At 42.2% G+C, this 17,179-nt stretch overlaps 1 protein-coding gene across 2 annotated transcripts in view; it reads left to right on the forward strand.

Annotated features, from left to right (window-relative positions):
* The window catches only part of LOC124265260 (cyclin-dependent kinase 14-like), a 71,006-nt gene that overhangs the window by 41,035 nt on the left and 12,792 nt on the right, over window positions 1-17,179 (forward strand). The window contains exons 7-17 of one of the 2 annotated variants that reach the window (XR_006895399.1): window positions 2,413-2,492; window positions 3,140-3,234; window positions 4,070-4,132; window positions 4,635-4,696; window positions 5,273-5,334; window positions 5,673-5,793; window positions 6,452-6,545; window positions 7,055-7,122; window positions 7,302-7,399; window positions 13,944-14,034; window positions 14,739-14,843. Coding sequence is in view for 1 of the 2 variants with exons in the window: in XM_046700048.1 (XP_046556004.1) it covers window positions 2,413-2,492; window positions 3,140-3,234; window positions 4,070-4,132; window positions 4,635-4,696; window positions 5,273-5,334; window positions 5,673-5,793; window positions 6,452-6,545; window positions 7,055-7,118; window positions 7,302-7,399; window positions 13,944-14,034; window positions 14,739-14,842 (934 nt within the window). In the remaining variant the exon portion in view is untranslated. Of the gene's footprint in view, window positions 1-2,412; window positions 2,493-3,139; window positions 3,235-4,069; window positions 4,133-4,634; window positions 4,697-5,272; window positions 5,335-5,672; window positions 5,794-6,451; window positions 6,546-7,054; window positions 7,123-7,301; window positions 7,400-13,943; window positions 14,035-14,738; window positions 14,844-17,179 lie in introns of those variants that run through there. The other variant, XM_046700048.1, reaches the window with a different exon arrangement.

Raw genomic sequence — 17,179 nt, forward strand, 5'->3', positions numbered from 1 at the left:
GATGGGTTGTTAGGAGCCGAGAAGCCCAAGGTGGCGAATGAGGACGGATGGAGGGTAATAATTTGAACTTGGCAGCGCAAGGGTAGGCGTGAAATGAGATCGAGGTTTCTCCTAATTTGCATACATGTGTAAACATATGACGTCACCCATACAAGAATAGTGCATTATGGGTGTACAAAATAGTTTGGTACGAATTTACATGCAGGAATATAATACATGGAAGTTGTTGCAAACAGTTGTAAATATAAAAGAAAGATAGTAAACGTGTGGAATGACATGTAAACGATGTTTGAGGAAATATAACGTTTAGACTTAGGTAACCGAAAGTAGCTACAAAGCATGTTACGAGATATATTAAACGAAGAGGAAATAACTGAGCGTGATGGTTAATACTTGAGTAAGAATTGAACAATATAATGTGATATAGTTGATATAACATTTAGCAAGGGATGTAGGTAAGGAGGATGCATAACATAGACTAAATTTTTATAGAAGGTAAATACATAAGGTTACCGAAGTAAGTACTGTATGTGGAACGGACAAGCGTGAAAGCCACGAATAGATATATCCGATGACGTACGCTGTGTGAGATAAAGTCATCTCTGCACAAACAAAAATATATAAATTTACATTTTAAATGAGAATGACAGTCTGGGGTTCCAGTGTGTGGCCGTCGTAAGATGCAACTAACGAGGCGTAACTAACTTGGTTGACACATGTCATCACATCCCAATGGTGTAGATCGATGCTCATGCTGTCGATCACTGGATTGTCTGGTCCAGACTCAATTATTTACAGACCGCTGCAATATTACTGAGTATGGCTTTAAACATCAAACAACCAACAGTGTGTGACCTGGGTCCCGAGCCACAAAGCGTCCGTACCGTTACGACCTGTCGTAACTCTATAGTTTATCATATATGCATAGGCTTACGAATGACGTAGCTCAATGAACGCTTTGTGGATAGAGACCCAGCCTGATATCATTGTAGTTTGTTGCTTGTGCTATCATCCACTAATTTGACGGCCGAGGGTCCATTAGTTTCTATTTGCTTGAATATTACTTCAGTGTAACACACATCATTTCACTCATTCACATACAGTAACCTACATTTATAACACATTCAAAGGGACCACTAAGTTTAGTTATAACTGAGGTTCATGACATACATATCAACTAGAATGTGCAGCAAGTGGCTGGGACTCAAGTATATGGTTTGTGATAAATGTAGTTTACTGTACCTGAAAGAGTTCATCTGTAGCCTTGGAGTCTTCTGAATGGAATCCCAGAAGTTACACAGGTATCGATTTCACTTTATCCAGGCTGCACCAGAGCAGGTAAATTATTGCTAGTGCGGGTTACCTTGTCAGGTTGCACTCAGTGCAGGTATCAGTTTCTAGGACAAGTGCAGGTATCAGTTTCCATGACAAGTGCATGGCAGCAGTTTTATTGGTATAAATTTCAAGCATTAAATAAATCTTCTCCTATCGAGTATATCAGGTGAATCAATTACCACAACTCCCCCAAATGTCTGTTGCTCATTAATCAGTTCTTCTGACATTTCATGTAAGGGCAAATGTCACTGTGTAATACATCACTTGTAATGGTGGACAAGCGGAAAGGAAATTAAATTTATGAATGAAACTGTCTGTTAAAAAGCAACAATCTATCAAAACGTCCTTCCAGACATCGAGTAATCTGAGCGTTTCTGGAGGTAATCAAGGTGGTTATGAATATCTCTCTAACTCTGCTGACACAGAATCGTTTGCTGTCAGTGGCAGTGATACGACTGTTTATAACATGGTTAAAAACTCATTAAATATCTTGGTTGTACCTGGTGCAAGTGGTGAACAAATATGAAATCGTTCCCTGTTTTGGCTTTGGTTTGTCATCCCAATTCCGGGGAGGTGGTGTAGCCTAGCTGTAAAGGTGTTTCTTCTTTCTGTTTCTATAAAGCTACTGGGGTTTGACATCATTCAGTTTAGGTGTAGCCTAGTCGTTAAGGCGTTCGCTCGTCATGCCGAAGACCCGAGTTCAATTCCCCACATGGGTACAATGTGGGAAGCCCATTTCTGGTGTCCTCCGCCGTGATATTGATGGAATATTGCTAAAAGTGAAATAAAGCTAAACTCACTCACTCACTCACTCACTCAATCACAATTCCTCACCCACATGGTTGGTGTCCCTAGGCCTCAATTTGCCTGGAATATTACCACCAGCAACAAACTAATTCCACTCACTCACTCACTCTTCCATTGAAAATGTGTTGCTAAGTCATACATTATCATGCCCCAGCTCATATGAATCTCACATCATGAAATACATGTACCCCGGTATGTAGAGAGGCCCATGCTGACCTCTATCACTGAGTATGATGTTATCCTGCAGCTTGTCTGTGTCTTGTATTGCAGCCTGAACAATCAGGTTGTGGCCCTGAAAGAGATACGTCTTCAGGAAGAAGAGGGTGCACCTTTCACTGCAATAAGAGAAGGTGAGATGGAGGATCGTAGTTGAGAATCATAGGTCAACACATAATGTTTTTACCCCACTTGGGGATATACTCAGTGAGAATCCAGGGATGAATATTGGCCTTACTATCACATGGTTGCCACAAGAGCTGACACAACATGCTTGGATGGTCAAACTCAGTGACATATTTGTATGTCATAGTGCCTTGATTGTCAGGTCCAGATTTGTATAAATTTGCCTGTTCCTACTGACAATAAATCAGTTATCCTTAAAAATATTTTAATGTAACTGCTTTTAGTATTGTTTAGTCCAATTACAGAAAAAATTGCAGGCTTTATGTAAAACCCAATTTTACATGTACATCGGTTGTTGAAGTAGCATTCAGAACTGTAACAGATGGTTACATCATGTTCATGGCCAGATGGCATTGTATTGAGGACACACAGCAATGATGCACTACACAACCTATAGTATTGATAGACAATAATATAAGGTCTCTTTCTTCCCTTTATAAGAGCTTCCCCAGTAATTTATTGTTGAATTTGGCATATGTGTCTGGCTTTGTTATATATTATATAATGGGAATTTTTTCTTTTAACTTTTGTGATTTAATTACAGAAATACTAACGCAGGTTGTTTGTGAACTTAATTATCATGCGGTTGTTTCAGCGTCTTTGCTGAAAGGTTTGCGTCACACCAACATCGTTACTCTCCATGACATCATTCACACCAAGGAAACACTCACTTTTGTATTTGAATATGTGGTGAGTTGACTTGTCTTATGATCATTACATATGGTGGCCATGTTGTCTGATGGATTGCACTTGGATGTGCAGAGTTGCCTCCCTTAGTTAGCACGGGAACCTTCATCATTGTGGGAGTTCTCAAACCTGAAGCGAAAACTCAGTGATCTAAGTGTGATACTGTTCAAAGAAGCATTACACCAAACCATTCTTGTGTTTTACTAGACTACTTTTGTGTGATGAAAATAATAGCAAGCCAAGGTGAATCTCCATCAGTTTAGTTACCCGTGAAGATCCGGGTTAGAATTGGTCTTCAGTAAGCCATGCTTGTCGTAAGAGGCAACTAAAGGAATCGGGTGGTCAGGTTCACTGACTTAGTTGGCACATGTCATTGTATCCCAGTTGCGTAGATCGATGCTCATGATGTTGATCACTGGATTGTCTGGTCCTGACTTAAGTATTTACAGACTGCCGCCATATAGCTGGAATATTGCTGAGTGCAGCGTAAAACTACACTCACTGACTCCATCAGTTTAGTTGGAAGATGCCACACTTCCATTTTGTTGAGATTATATTTTCTCAGAAGAGCATATGTGGTTTGTCTGTATGGTTGTTCATGGTATCAACCACTGGTTTACCTGGTCAGTGACTGTCTTCTTCCTGTAATGCTGTTTACTTGTGAACCAGAACAAGTTACTAATCATTTAATGTTAGAGGATAGTCAGTTACAGGGCTTTTGTTCAAAGTCAATGTTTGTAAGAACTTTTGCACATTGGAGTAGATTTCATATGCGCATATTCTTCATGTTGTGCAGTGTCACCAAAATGTTTAATTGGAATGCACCTTTTTCTTTCAGCATACAGATCTAAGTCAATATTTAGAAAAGCACCAGGGTGGCTTAAACCCATTCAATGTGAAGGTGAGAGCTATGGTCTTGTATTGAACAGGTGTAAGCCTACATTCAGTGAAATTGGTACAATGTAACAGGGAAACATCTCGATATAACAGAATTTGGAACTGATTGTCAGCAATAAAAGTCAGTAGTTTCATTTTGTCTAAAATATTAATTTATTACACATCCAGTCAAATCACTCCAGGATAAATTAGAAATTAATTGTTTCTTATATCAAAGATCTTTTCAGTATTATTATAACATTTTACAGATCAAGGGCAGGTAACTCTGTACATTTTCACTTACACCAACACATATATTGCTCTGAACCGTTACATCCTTTATTCTGTGTATCATGAAGTGTATTATTCATACATTAGCAGCAATGTTTGTCCCTGCTAGGGATGAGAATGACTTCATCATATATAGTTTCCTCACTTACACCAACACATGATGTGACAGACAAATCATTGCAGTTTCTACCCCCCTTGTCCCTAAACCATGTGACAGTTTGTGTTATATATTTCAGCTGTTTTTGTTTCAACTGCTGCGGGGTTTGTCCTACTGCCATGAAAGGAGGATTCTACACAGGTGCGATTCCCTCAGTTCACTGGTAGGTGATGTAGGCTGGGGTCTGATGGGAGATTGAGGTGTTATAACTGGTTATCTGCAATCTTTCTGTTTCTATAAAGCTAATGGGGCTTGACATAATTCAGTTTGATATTTAACAAAATCTAACCTAGATTTAACCATTATTTTTTCTTCAAATGCTATTGTTCAAATGCTAGGTGATCAATTAATTGTTTTGGCTGCATGAGTTTATGCATACAATGTACACTGACTCTGGTAGTAACTGCATACTTCTTCACATTAAATTGGTGATAGAGTGTGTTAAAAGTGTTCTTCATTTGGTCTTTGTGTGAATTAGATAATCCGCACACTCATTCTCAGACAAAAGTTGTACCCAAGGACATGTAGCCTTCTGAAAACATCAGACTGACTGTTTGTATATGACAGTAGAAATGAAATCATGAAATTTAAGTTCACAACATTACATAAACATTTGTACTGTGGGAACATAAGCATATGTTGTGTCAGCTGTATTGTGTCTCTGTAATGATCTGGTTCATTATTGAATCTCTCTCACATATTTCCATGTATTTGCAGGGACCTCAAACCCCAGAATCTTCTCATCAGTGAGATGGGAGATCTCAAACTAGCTGACTTTGGTAAGTCTGTCTCATTCCGATACAGGACCTTTATAAAAGAGTAAGCAGATGCAAGTGTGTACAGTAAGATCCTGCTTTCTATACAATGTGTGAAATTTATGCTGGTCCTGTGATCCCTGGCTAGTTAAAATTCATCAGGACCACTAAATGATAAGTTTGCAGTGGTCCTTGTGGCTAGTGAATTTTGTATTGATAGTTAAGTAAATCTATGGATGTTATTTTGGATCAGTTAAGTACAGACAGGACCACTAATTATTGTCCACTCACTGGTCCTGTGGTCTAGTGGGAAATTTTGAAAGGTTTCTGTCCCTGCTATGAACACATCTGTATGTTTGTAGGTTTAGCAAGAGCTAAGTCCATTCCTAGTCGAACCTACTCCCATGAAGTGGTCACCTTGTGGTACCGCCCTCCTGATGTGCTGTTGGGCTCAACTGACTACTCCACATCACTAGATATGTGGTAAGTAATGTTACCATGGTAACCACCAGATATCTATGTTTTTCAAATTTGTTAATCAATACATGTGCTTTTGGTGTCACACCATCAGACTAGTACAATTGTCAGTTTAAGGTGAGTTTAGTGTAAGAGTTAGTGCCGAGATAAATGGTGAATTCTGTAATATACGAAGTGAGATAGGTTCACACGAACATGTCACATAGATCTGCAGTGTTTTCCCATAACATCCATTGTTTCAAAATTACTTCTGATGATGTGCCAGGCAGTTTGGTAGCCTAGTGGTTAAAGTGTTCCGTTCCCCACATTGGTGACCTTCGCCATATAATGCTGGAATATTGCTAAAAGCAGAGTAAAACATTACTCACTCACTCACTGTGATGACTTGTCATTTGTGGTCAGTTAAAGTACATCTTACTTGCAGACTCAATAATTGGGGATATTTCATACCAAATCTATGTTAAAATCTACTGACCTCTGTTTTGATTTTGTTTGCATATGTTGAACTCTGTTGAAATCTGTTTTGACTGTCTGCTTAGCTGATTCTTATCTGCAGACCTTTGCTGCAATATGCTGCACAGTTGGCATATATAGAACCCTAACAGTCTGTTGAGGCCTTGTTTGTAGGTGATGCCATGGATTTAACTCAGATTGTATTCCACAGGGGCGTTGGATGCATCTTTACAGAGATGATATCCGGCCTTGCAACCTTTCCCGGTATGAAGGATGCCTTTGATCAGCTGGATAAAATATTCAGGGTATGCACACTTCATATGAAGCAAAATCCGTGAAGATTAGAATTAATGGTTGTTGTAAGAGGCACTGAATATGAGAGGAAGGTCAAGCTTGGTAACTTTTTTTATGTTTATCATTGTATCCTTAAGGAATAGATCGATGCTCATGATGTTAATCACTGGATTTTCTGATCCACACATGATTATTTGCTGTGAGGCACTTTCTTTTGTTTTAACTCGGCCTCATAGAAATAAAAAAAATGAAGAAATACTGTAGCAGAATTGTCATACCTCTGGACAGGTGACTTTTTGACAATGTCCTTGTGTTTTACTTCAACCCAGGCTTCTTTTTGGGTGTCCTTTAATAGATTGAGCAGTCAGATTCAATGGCATGGTTGGATATGTGTTATAAGAATGTACACAGACACAACATTCTGCTATGTGAGAAAGAGCTTTTTAAAACAACTTAAGAGTTACGTATACCCATTTTATCTGCCCAACATGTGCTATCACTTCCTGCTTTTCCTCCCCAGGTGCTAGGTACACCAACTGAGTGTACATGGGAGGGCGTGTCCAAGTATCCCCATTATGATACAAGTGAGTGTTCATCTTCTTCCCAGGTCCTTTTGTCCATACTGGGATGCTTGCTATGGATCCAGTGTTGTGTTTGACTGACGGAACCTAAAGTCAGTGAACATTAATGATAATAAATACATGCTGCTCAATGAGATGAAATGATAATGTTTCTTGCAATACTAATAATTTGCTTTTACCTTGTAGAAAAGTTTGGTGTGTTTGTGCGTCAGCCACTGTCATGTTGTATACCCAAGCTGTCCTTTGTACAACATGCTGAAGATTTAGCTGCTAAATTATTACAGGTAGGTTTCAGTCTTCACATAAAATATCTTATTTTTCCTTATCCTGACTCATGCTCTTTTGCTTGTCTTCTTCTTGCGAACATAGTGGAACACTTGTATCTCCTTAATTGAAGCTCCCTTCAATGTAAAATCACTAATTGGTACTCACCCAAGAGTTGCCTCCCTTGTCCCCAGCGCTGGAACAGGTGTCGCCACCCTCTGGCCTCATGCTTCACTCTCTCTCCTTCTTAAGCCCAGTGAGCAGGATGTGAGGCGCCTGTGTCTCCTTACACACTATATCCTTTGGTTTTTCTTAGTTAGTTACCTCTTATAGTTTACTATAAAGGTATAGCTAGTATCCTTCATTAATTTGCATTGATAATTAATCGTATTTCTACTGTTTATTCACGTGAGTTCGTGATTGTTCAGCTAGTATTACGTTGATGAAAATCTGTACTATTTGTAGATTACGTTTTTCTGCTGCTGATCCGCATGTAGTATGCCCTAGTTGTTCTACGCCTTGTGCGTTTGATTCACGTTGCAGTTACTGCATTAATTTAACTAATTCTGCTTTTAATAAATACCATCTTTGCGTCTTGAGACGTGCTGCAGATAGGTCACGCAAACTAGGAGTAGACATGGCCGATACATCGGATTTCCCATCCAGTCAGCTGCTGTCGATCGACCCCCTCCCGCCTGGTGTTCTGCTTGAGACCCCATCGGAAGAGGGACGTGGGATGCAGTCCGTCACCTCTAAGAAGCGACCGCCTCCCCAGACATCCAGTCATCGCAGATAAAGTCCAAGAGGGCCTCAACGCTCTTCTCAAACGCAGACTTCGTACCCCAGGGCAGCGTCATCCTCCAAAGGGAAATCTCGAAGTCGCTCAAGAACTTTCTCAGCCGAGATCGTTCCAGCCGCAGAATTGGGCCTCTACGATGACCAGCCGATCATCATCCCCGACATACGCCACAAGAAGCGACCAGTGACAGCTACAGTGACTTCAGCAGAGATCACCATGCAGCCTGATGCCTCTACACTGATGTCAGACGAGATCTCTGAGGGCCCCACCGCTAACATCGCAGAGAGGGCACCATCTACTTCGTCGCAGATCATCCCAGACGATCTAATGAAGCAAATCATGATCATGATGGAAGGCCACTACAGACTGGAGAAGCAGCCAACCCAACGTAGAGCAGCACCCCAGAGGCACCCCAGGGGCAATCTGTCAACGTAGCAGCCACGACAATGCAGCCTTCGCTAAGGAAGTCACAGACCACCTCGACGGCGGACCCAGATGTACAGCCTTCGGCCTTCAGCGGGGAAGATCATCACCTTCTTCGGCGCCATCCTCAGATATGGAATCATCCCAGACCTCACGGAAGCCTTCGCTGGTCATATCACCGCTCCCCAGGACCGGACGCGAGGAAGCTTCGCTGGGCATTCGCGAAGGACGCCTGAACCCAGATCGTCATCATCTAGAAAGGCATCGAGGGACTACACAAGAGCTTCGCGGCTACCAACGGTCCCCTCACAGGTCTCCAAGAAGGTCAACCTATCGATAGATCACCAAGACGATCTCCTCGCCCGATCTCCACGCATCACCACGTCGATCACCTCACAGGTCTGCACACAAGCCTACAACCAGGTCTCCACAAGCGTCAACCGATATAGAGATAGAGCCACACAGTCCAACATCAGAAGAGCAACAACCTCTCATTAATGATGATGGAATGGAAGATGATGGAGGAATTATTTTCTCAGATGCAGAGATAAGATATTGGATGGTAAACAACCTAGATCTCTCATCACCTTCCAAGAGTGGCAACCCGGCGCAGACATACCTGATGAAAGAAGACGATGCAGATGCTGTCACACTACCCCCAATCGACCCGATTGCGGCGGTACCACAGAACCTAGATACAGCATTCCATAAAGCCACGAAAGTTCAGACACCACATCTGCCAAACTTTCACGCCAAGAAGTTCTCCACGCATAATATGGACCCCTTCTTCAAGGCTCAAGACATCGATGAGAACTACAAGCTGATCAGCGATGTCAAGAACAAGAACTACAAGATTGATGATCGGAAATTGGTTCAGATAGAAACCATGACGAGACGTATGTTCTTTGGTCTAAATAGATCTAGAACAATCAATGAGACACTTATCACCAGATTTCGTAACACGACCTCTGAAGATGATAGAATGATTTACTCGGCCCTACTGATGCAAAAGAAGGACCAGCAGTTCTTAACAGATCATCTCACATCTGTCTCAGCAGCACTGACCTTAGCTCGTCGTCAAGGCCTCCTCGCTTCCTGCAGCTGGGGTGAGAACTTTACAGCTCCACTATATACAGCCCCGTGGTCTTCCCCATCCATCTTTGACGGAGGAATAGACAAAGTCTCCAAGGAAGTCACTAAGGATTCCAGAGAAGTCCTGATGATTAAATCGATGGACACGCTAGCCAGTGTCATTCGACAGACTTCACAAAGATACTCAGGGAGATCTAAATTCACGGGTCTACAAAGAGCAAGAGACAGGAAGATAGCCAGTTCCAGGGGAAAAGATTCTTTTCGTCGCCCATATGGCAACTATAGAGGAGGGTCAGGAAGAGGCAGGACACCCAGAGGTTCCCGCAACTATAAACGCTGAAAGACAGGTTCGAACGACTGGAGTCTTCCACCCCAGCCGTTCCAGTACAACCATCACAAGTGGGTGGGCGCCTTCAACTACACTGGGAAAACTGGGGAATGCTTCAAGACACCTATGTCTCCAACATTCTTCAACACGGATTTCATGATCCCGCTACAGGCCAAGCCTCCACTGACAGTCAACCCTCACAAGTTCGACGTACAGGCACAGCAACTACCAAAATTAAGAGGCTGTTACATTACTCCTAACCAAGCAGGCCATAGAAGTAATAGATCAAGGAAACATCAAACCAGGTTTCTACTCCCCAGTTTTCCTAGTACCCAAGAAGAACTCCAAGGAGAAATACAGACTCATTTACAACATGAGCTTCTTCAACAAGACTTATTAAACAAACCACCGGGTTCTGCATGATACATCTACCGCGAGTTAAGGCACATGGTTCAGCCCCATGGACTACATGGGCAGTATAGATCTACAGGATGCATATCTGCACATCCCTATACATCCCGAATCCAGGAAATACCTACGGTTTACACTAGACGGGCTACATTACCAGTGGAAAGTACTCCCATTCGGAATATCATCAGCCCCATGGTTATTCACGAGGATAACGAAACCGATTGTCACCTATCTACATCGTCAAAGGGCTACGCGAGTGCGTTCTTCCTCGACGACGGGATACAAGTAGATCAAGATCCACAGCATCTTAAACTACAGTTAAACTACATCATAAAGCTACTAACACAGCTGGGATGGTTAGTAAACTTACTCAAGTCGGACCTAGTACCATAGCAAGATCTGCAGTTCCTAGGCATTCGATTTATCACCAATCTCAACCGTGATAGTCAGACCAGAAGACCGCTGGCTCAAGATCCAACAGACCATTCCACCAGCTCTACTCTCACCGCTACCACTTCCGACAATGGCAGAGCCAACTAGGTCTTCTAACATCAGCCCAAGACTTGACAGTCAGAGGCAGATTACAGTTACGTCCCTTACAGGTCTTCATCAACACACATCTCGACGACCTACAACCATTCAGTCTACCGAAACATCTCAGACCTCATCTACTATGGTGGACCAAGGAATCGAATGTCTGCGAAGGGATTTGTTTAGCAGAGCAGGAATTCAAAACCCATCTATATGTAGACGCGTCGCTCCAAGGTTGGGGAGCTCATCTCACCAACCGGACGGCATCAGGGTTATGGAATCAGCTAGAAAGCAAGCTCCATATAAACTTATTAGAGATGAAAGCTGTAATCAACGCCATACTGCATTGGAGCACCATTCTACAGAATGCGCACCTAATGATTCATACCGACAACTCGACAGTGGCGTTCTATGTGAACAGGCAAGGCTCAACGAGATCACCGAACCTTTTGACTTTAACCTTTCAACTGTTCGAATTAATCCAAGATCTAAATCTACATGTCAGAGCATGCCACATTCCCGGAGCCAGGAATATACTAGCAGACGCTCTCTCGCCACATCTACCGTCGCCCGACAGAATGGATGCTCAATACAGAGATATTTGCACAGATAATCAAGCAAATAGGGCGCCAGCTAGTAGATCTATTATTCGCCACAAGATTCAACAATCAGCTACCGACATCCGTGTCACCAGTGCCAGACCCACAAGCATGGGCAACGGACGCTCTAAGCATATCATGGAAGGCCTCAATGCGTGCACGCGTTTCCGCCGCCAGCAATAATACCTCAAGTATTACAGAAAATCAGTCAAACACAGAGCCTACAACTCACTTTGGTCGCCCTACTGGCCGGCCAGAGCGTGGTTTCCATTCTAATACAAGAAATCGGTCAACCGGCACTAGAACTACCTAAGCTCAAATCTGTTAATACATCCACACACCAAACAGGTGCACAGAAACCCAGAAGTATTCAAACTTCACGTATGGACTGTATTAAAATGTGTTTAAACAAGAGAGGATATTCTACCAGGGCGGCAAAAGCGGTCACGCTTGCCTTACGATACTCAGCACTCGTAATCTTGTAACGATGACAAGTGGCAAAGTTTCAAAATTATGCAACAAACAAGGGATTTACAGCGAGAGATGCTACGCATCCACAAGTGGCAGATTATTTGTGTTACTTACGGCAAAACAAACATTTAAAAGGCTCGACATTGTCAACATATCTTGCCGCGCTTAGTTCTGTGATTTCTATGAGAACGGGTGTTAAATTGACAAAAACACCAGAGTTACTGGCCTTACTACGTGCTTTCCGATTGGAGGACCAAAAGCGGAAGTTCCACGCCCCAGCTTGGGATCTGAATGTAGTGTTACAACACCTCACAAGTGAGGATTATGAACCATTGGAATCGACAACCTTTGAATTTCTCTCACAGAAAACAATTTTCCTGTTATCTCTAGCCACGGCAGCCAGAATGTCTGAAATTCACGCTCTAGATTATGAGAGGATACAGTTTGATGACAATCAAAACACAGCGCACCTGGGATTAAGATGGGATTTCATCGCCAAAAATCAACTACCAGGCCAACCAGACAGGTTATTTCACGTCCCTGCACTATCCTCGATTCTCGGATCTCAAGATACATTGGACTTATCGCTATGCCCAGTCCGAGCTCTCAAAATCTATTTACGTCGTTCCAAAACAAGGCGAAGATTTCTCAAAAGATTGTTCATCCCTTTATCGCCTACTAATCAGACAGAAGTCTCTCGTACCACCATATCTATATGGATAAGGACTGTCATTCTCTGGCGCCTACAAGGCAGCAGGACTGGACCCTCCAACAGCATCAAATCCCCATGAAATCAGGGCATTGGCTTCCACTCTCGCCCCTACACGGTAACTGTTCATTGAATACAATTATGGAAGGATGCTTCTGGAAATCTAACATGGTGTTTGCTAATCACTATCTGAGAGATATCACCACCGAGGACGTCTCTGGCATTCACCATTTCGGTCCTTTGGTCCTCGCTCAGCAGCTGACAGTCCCTCGTAGGCGTTAATATTCACTCCCACGAGATTATTATGTATATTATACATACATTATTTAGCTTATAACTCTACGGAGTTCTAGGGCTATGTATATACTTAGCTTAGGTTATTCAACCTTAAGCTCATACTGAGTTTTATGTTCAGTTGTACAGCTTCTCTATCAGAGTAGCTTTTATTTTATTTATATATCTTGATATATCAGTATATGAGTAATGTAATACCCCAGTTATGGTAATATATAACCTATGGCTTTTATAGAGGAAATATCCTAAGTCAATGCCTTTATGAAGTTCCCAGAGGGGTTATTACAGTATAGTTATTTAAATCACTAATTATAAATCCAAAGTATTCTGTTTCTGCCCACCTCCTCTCCGGAGGATTCTACAAGTAAAGAGCATGAGTCAGGATAAGGAAAATATGTAATTTTCTGGAGTAAAATTGATATTTTATACTTATCCTGACTCATGAGGTCAGCCCCTCCCATCCTCCCCACATAACACTTTGGATTTCCTGTAAATTCAAGTGTTGGGCTCGCAAAAATCAGGAGAGAGTGAAGCATGAGGCCAGAGGGTGGCGACACCTGTTCCCGCTTACGACAAGGGAGGCAACTCTTGGGTGAGTACCAATTAGTGATTTTACATTGAAGGGAGCTTCAATTAAGGAGATACAAGTGTTCCACTATGTTCGCAAGAAGAAGAAGACAAGCAAAAGAGCATGAGTCAGGATAAGTATAAAATATCAATTTTACTCCAAAAAATATCTTATTGTTGTCTTTTATGGATTGACCTTTCATTATGAATGGAGAATATTCAACATGCTGATAGATGACTTGATGCTAGGAATAATGAAAAATGAAGCAGTCTGTCACAGTTGTCATTGTACTTGCTGTGTTCTGATGTAATAAATCATAGTCATGATGTTATTATGCAGATGGAACCATGTCGTCGTCTGTCTGCAAAGTTGGCGATGAAACATGACTACTTCCGGGACCTGCCTCCAAAGATACATGACCTCCCTGATTGTACGTACACAGCTGGGCCACAATACAGATCCACCAAGAAATGAAACATTGTTTCTGGTTGTAAAACAGATTTATAGTCCACTGTTGGATACAGTTTGGTTATGCTAACAAAGTGAAGATGTTTGCTGCTTCATGTTTACAGTATTTTCGTTATTCTAAAAGAGTGAAAATGTATCACTGTCACTGACCATAGTCACTAGTTTGATTTGACATGTCTGTACTCAGTTACCATTGAGGATCCGGGTTAGAAATGATCTACCGTTAGCCATGCTTTGTTGTAAGAGGTGACTAACAGGATCAGGTGGTCAGACTCGCTGACTGGGTTGACACGTGTCATCGCATCCCAATTGTGTAGATCGATGTTTATGCTGTTGATCCCTGGATTGTCTGGTCCAGATCCGATTATTTACAGTCCGCCGCCATGTAGCTTGAATATTGCTGAGTGCGGCGTAAAACTAAACTCACTCACTCACTCTATACTCAGCATCTAGACAACCTCCTGTGAGGCTTCTGTTAGTATCTCACCTGACTGAAAGTCAAGTGGACATATTTGTAGCCTGTTTTCCATCAGTCGTTAACTTGATTGAGGATTTTACCAAAGTGGGAAATGTCTAAATTCTGCATCACTTTATGCTGTCCACGACTTGTTCATGGATAATATTACTGAAGTACTGTTAATACGCACTGTCTCTTTCCGTCGACAGCTGCCTCTGTGTTCAACATTCCTGGGCTGAAGATGCTACCGGAGATGGATGAAGTGGTCTCCAAGAAACCTACCGGACGCAGTGGGATACGGACAACGCTCAAGGTGGGACGCTAACAGAAGAATGTTTGATACACTGAACTCAAAGCTAATTTTTAGTGCAAGTGTGTTTATGTTGTTCCCACATCTATATACTTAGTCATCGGTTTCACTGACTTTGTTCTGCTTCAGTATCTGCCTCTGCTAGCTCTACTGAGGTCACTGGGGCGGTGGGGTAGCCTGGTTGTTAGAGCGTTCGCTCGTCACACTGAAGACCCTGGTTCGATTCCCCATATGGGTAGAATGTGTGAAGCCCATTTCTGGTGTTTCCTGATGTGATATTGCTGGAATATTGCTAAAAGCGGCGTAAAACTCAACTCACTCACTACTGAGGTCATGAGGGAGATATGATATAACATTTCTAATGTTCAACCTACTAAGCTAGATACTGCTGTACATATTACCCTTCCCCAATTGCAAGTTATTCCAGAGCTTTTCCTCTACTGATGATGACTCTCGTGGGGGATTTACCGACAGTTTGGATCATATGGACCAAATAGACAATCCAGATTCTCCAGTGGGAATGCTGTCTTTCATAAGTCTCCGATCAAGGTTATGATGATTCATTCTCAGTATCAGATAAATCTCCTCTGTAGGAATTCAGCTTTGGGTTTGATATTGCAGAAATGATCGAAGCCATTTCTCACTTCGTACCTTAAGTCAGACTGCCTTCAGATCACGGAAAGGCCTCCTCAAATGCCAGAGTACGAGGCCCTATGACCTCTACTCATATCCATCATGCTGTAACATGGCCCAGCTCACCCAGCAAATACTCAATCACTTAATCAATGGAACAAACCTGGGCTTGATGACAGACTCTCGTTGCCTAATCTAAAGAGCAGGATGAATAAGACTCAGTATTCACTGTTCCCTGAATCTACACCCATGGATTAGAATCCTTTCAAGTTACTTCAGGACCCAAATTTGAAATTACAACTCCCTCCAAATAGGGTCAGAGGCTTTACTGCTGCTAAAATGCTATGGAAACTGGAGGTTATGTTGACTGGTTCATGGTAGAAATACGTCATGCTCTCCTTTTACATGTTTCCTTTACTGATATTCAGCCTCTGACCCCTTTCTCGCTGAGATACCGTAACCAAGTCAGACTTATTCATAGTCTCCTCAACGCAATAGTACATCTGCAAGAGAATGTACTATCCACAAAAGTGTGGACTGCCTTGCATTTATTAGGCTACATCAGCAAATTGTAGCTCAGATCAGCTCAGTGTATATTCAGAAATGGCTTAGAATAGTGGCCATGGAATGATTTCAAGTCTCTTCTATAAACCTGTCAGGGAAAGCACATAGTTCATTGTGTTCTTGTAAGGCCAAGGATTCGTCTCAGAGAGAACCACCTCGTACAACTTTCATCAATAAACTCCATTCAAACGTCTCTGGACTTGATACTGAGAAGAATACCAAGTTGAGAATATTGAGTTGGACATGGAAGACACACATTGATCATGTGATGCCAGTTGTCATCGTCAGCTGTCCTCTGGTCTAACATCACTTTACCGACTCGTCAGACTTGGGTTAGAGAGTTCATACAAACAATCAGAGTGTAAGGAAGCTTCATTGGAAAGATCTGCTTCGCAGTTCTTCAGTTTTGATTGTTGCAGACATGTCCATGGTAGCTTATATTCTGAACAATGGAGAACCAGGACCACATTCCTGATGACGGTAACATCTTGTATATTTGCACCCTTTAAGGTCCGGGTTAGAATTGATCTTCAGTAACCCATGCTTGTCGTAAGAGGCGACTAACGGGATCGGGTGGTCAGGCTCGCTGACTTGGTTGACACATGTCTTCGGTTCCCATTTGCGTAGATTGATGTTCATGCTGTTGATCACTGTATTGTCTGGTCCAGACTCGATTATTTACAGACTGCCGCCATATAGCTGGGATATTGCTGGGTGCGGCGTAAAACTAAACTCACCCACTCACATGTATATATGCCTTGACTCACCCGTACAACTGTCAGATGGAAGCAAGATAATTTGCAGGAAAACATTCTAGCAGACCTCCAGCCTTTTCTTGAAGGACAGTATTGTAGCCAGGGAATTGACACTTCATCTGGACATGTTTGCTTGGATCACCAATTTATGAGACACTCGCCATGTCAATCTATTTGTCTAAACAGTCAGGTACCTGTTAACCAATCTGTTTGTGACATGTCTAAACAATCAGCTACCTGTTAACCAATCTGTTTGTGACATGTCTAAACAATCAGCTACCTGTTAACCAGTCTATTTGTGACATGTCTAAACAATCAGCTACCTGTTAATGTAAGCCAGTAACTGATCCAACATCATTCCATCAGATGCTGTGTCTGTGGGCCGGAC

This window comes from Haliotis rubra, unplaced genomic scaffold, assembly GCF_003918875.1.
Source record: "Haliotis rubra isolate DU_JTF1 unplaced genomic scaffold, ASM391887v1 Scf97, whole genome shotgun sequence".
NCBI classification, from domain to species: Eukaryota; Metazoa; Mollusca; class Gastropoda; order Lepetellida; family Haliotidae; genus Haliotis; species Haliotis rubra.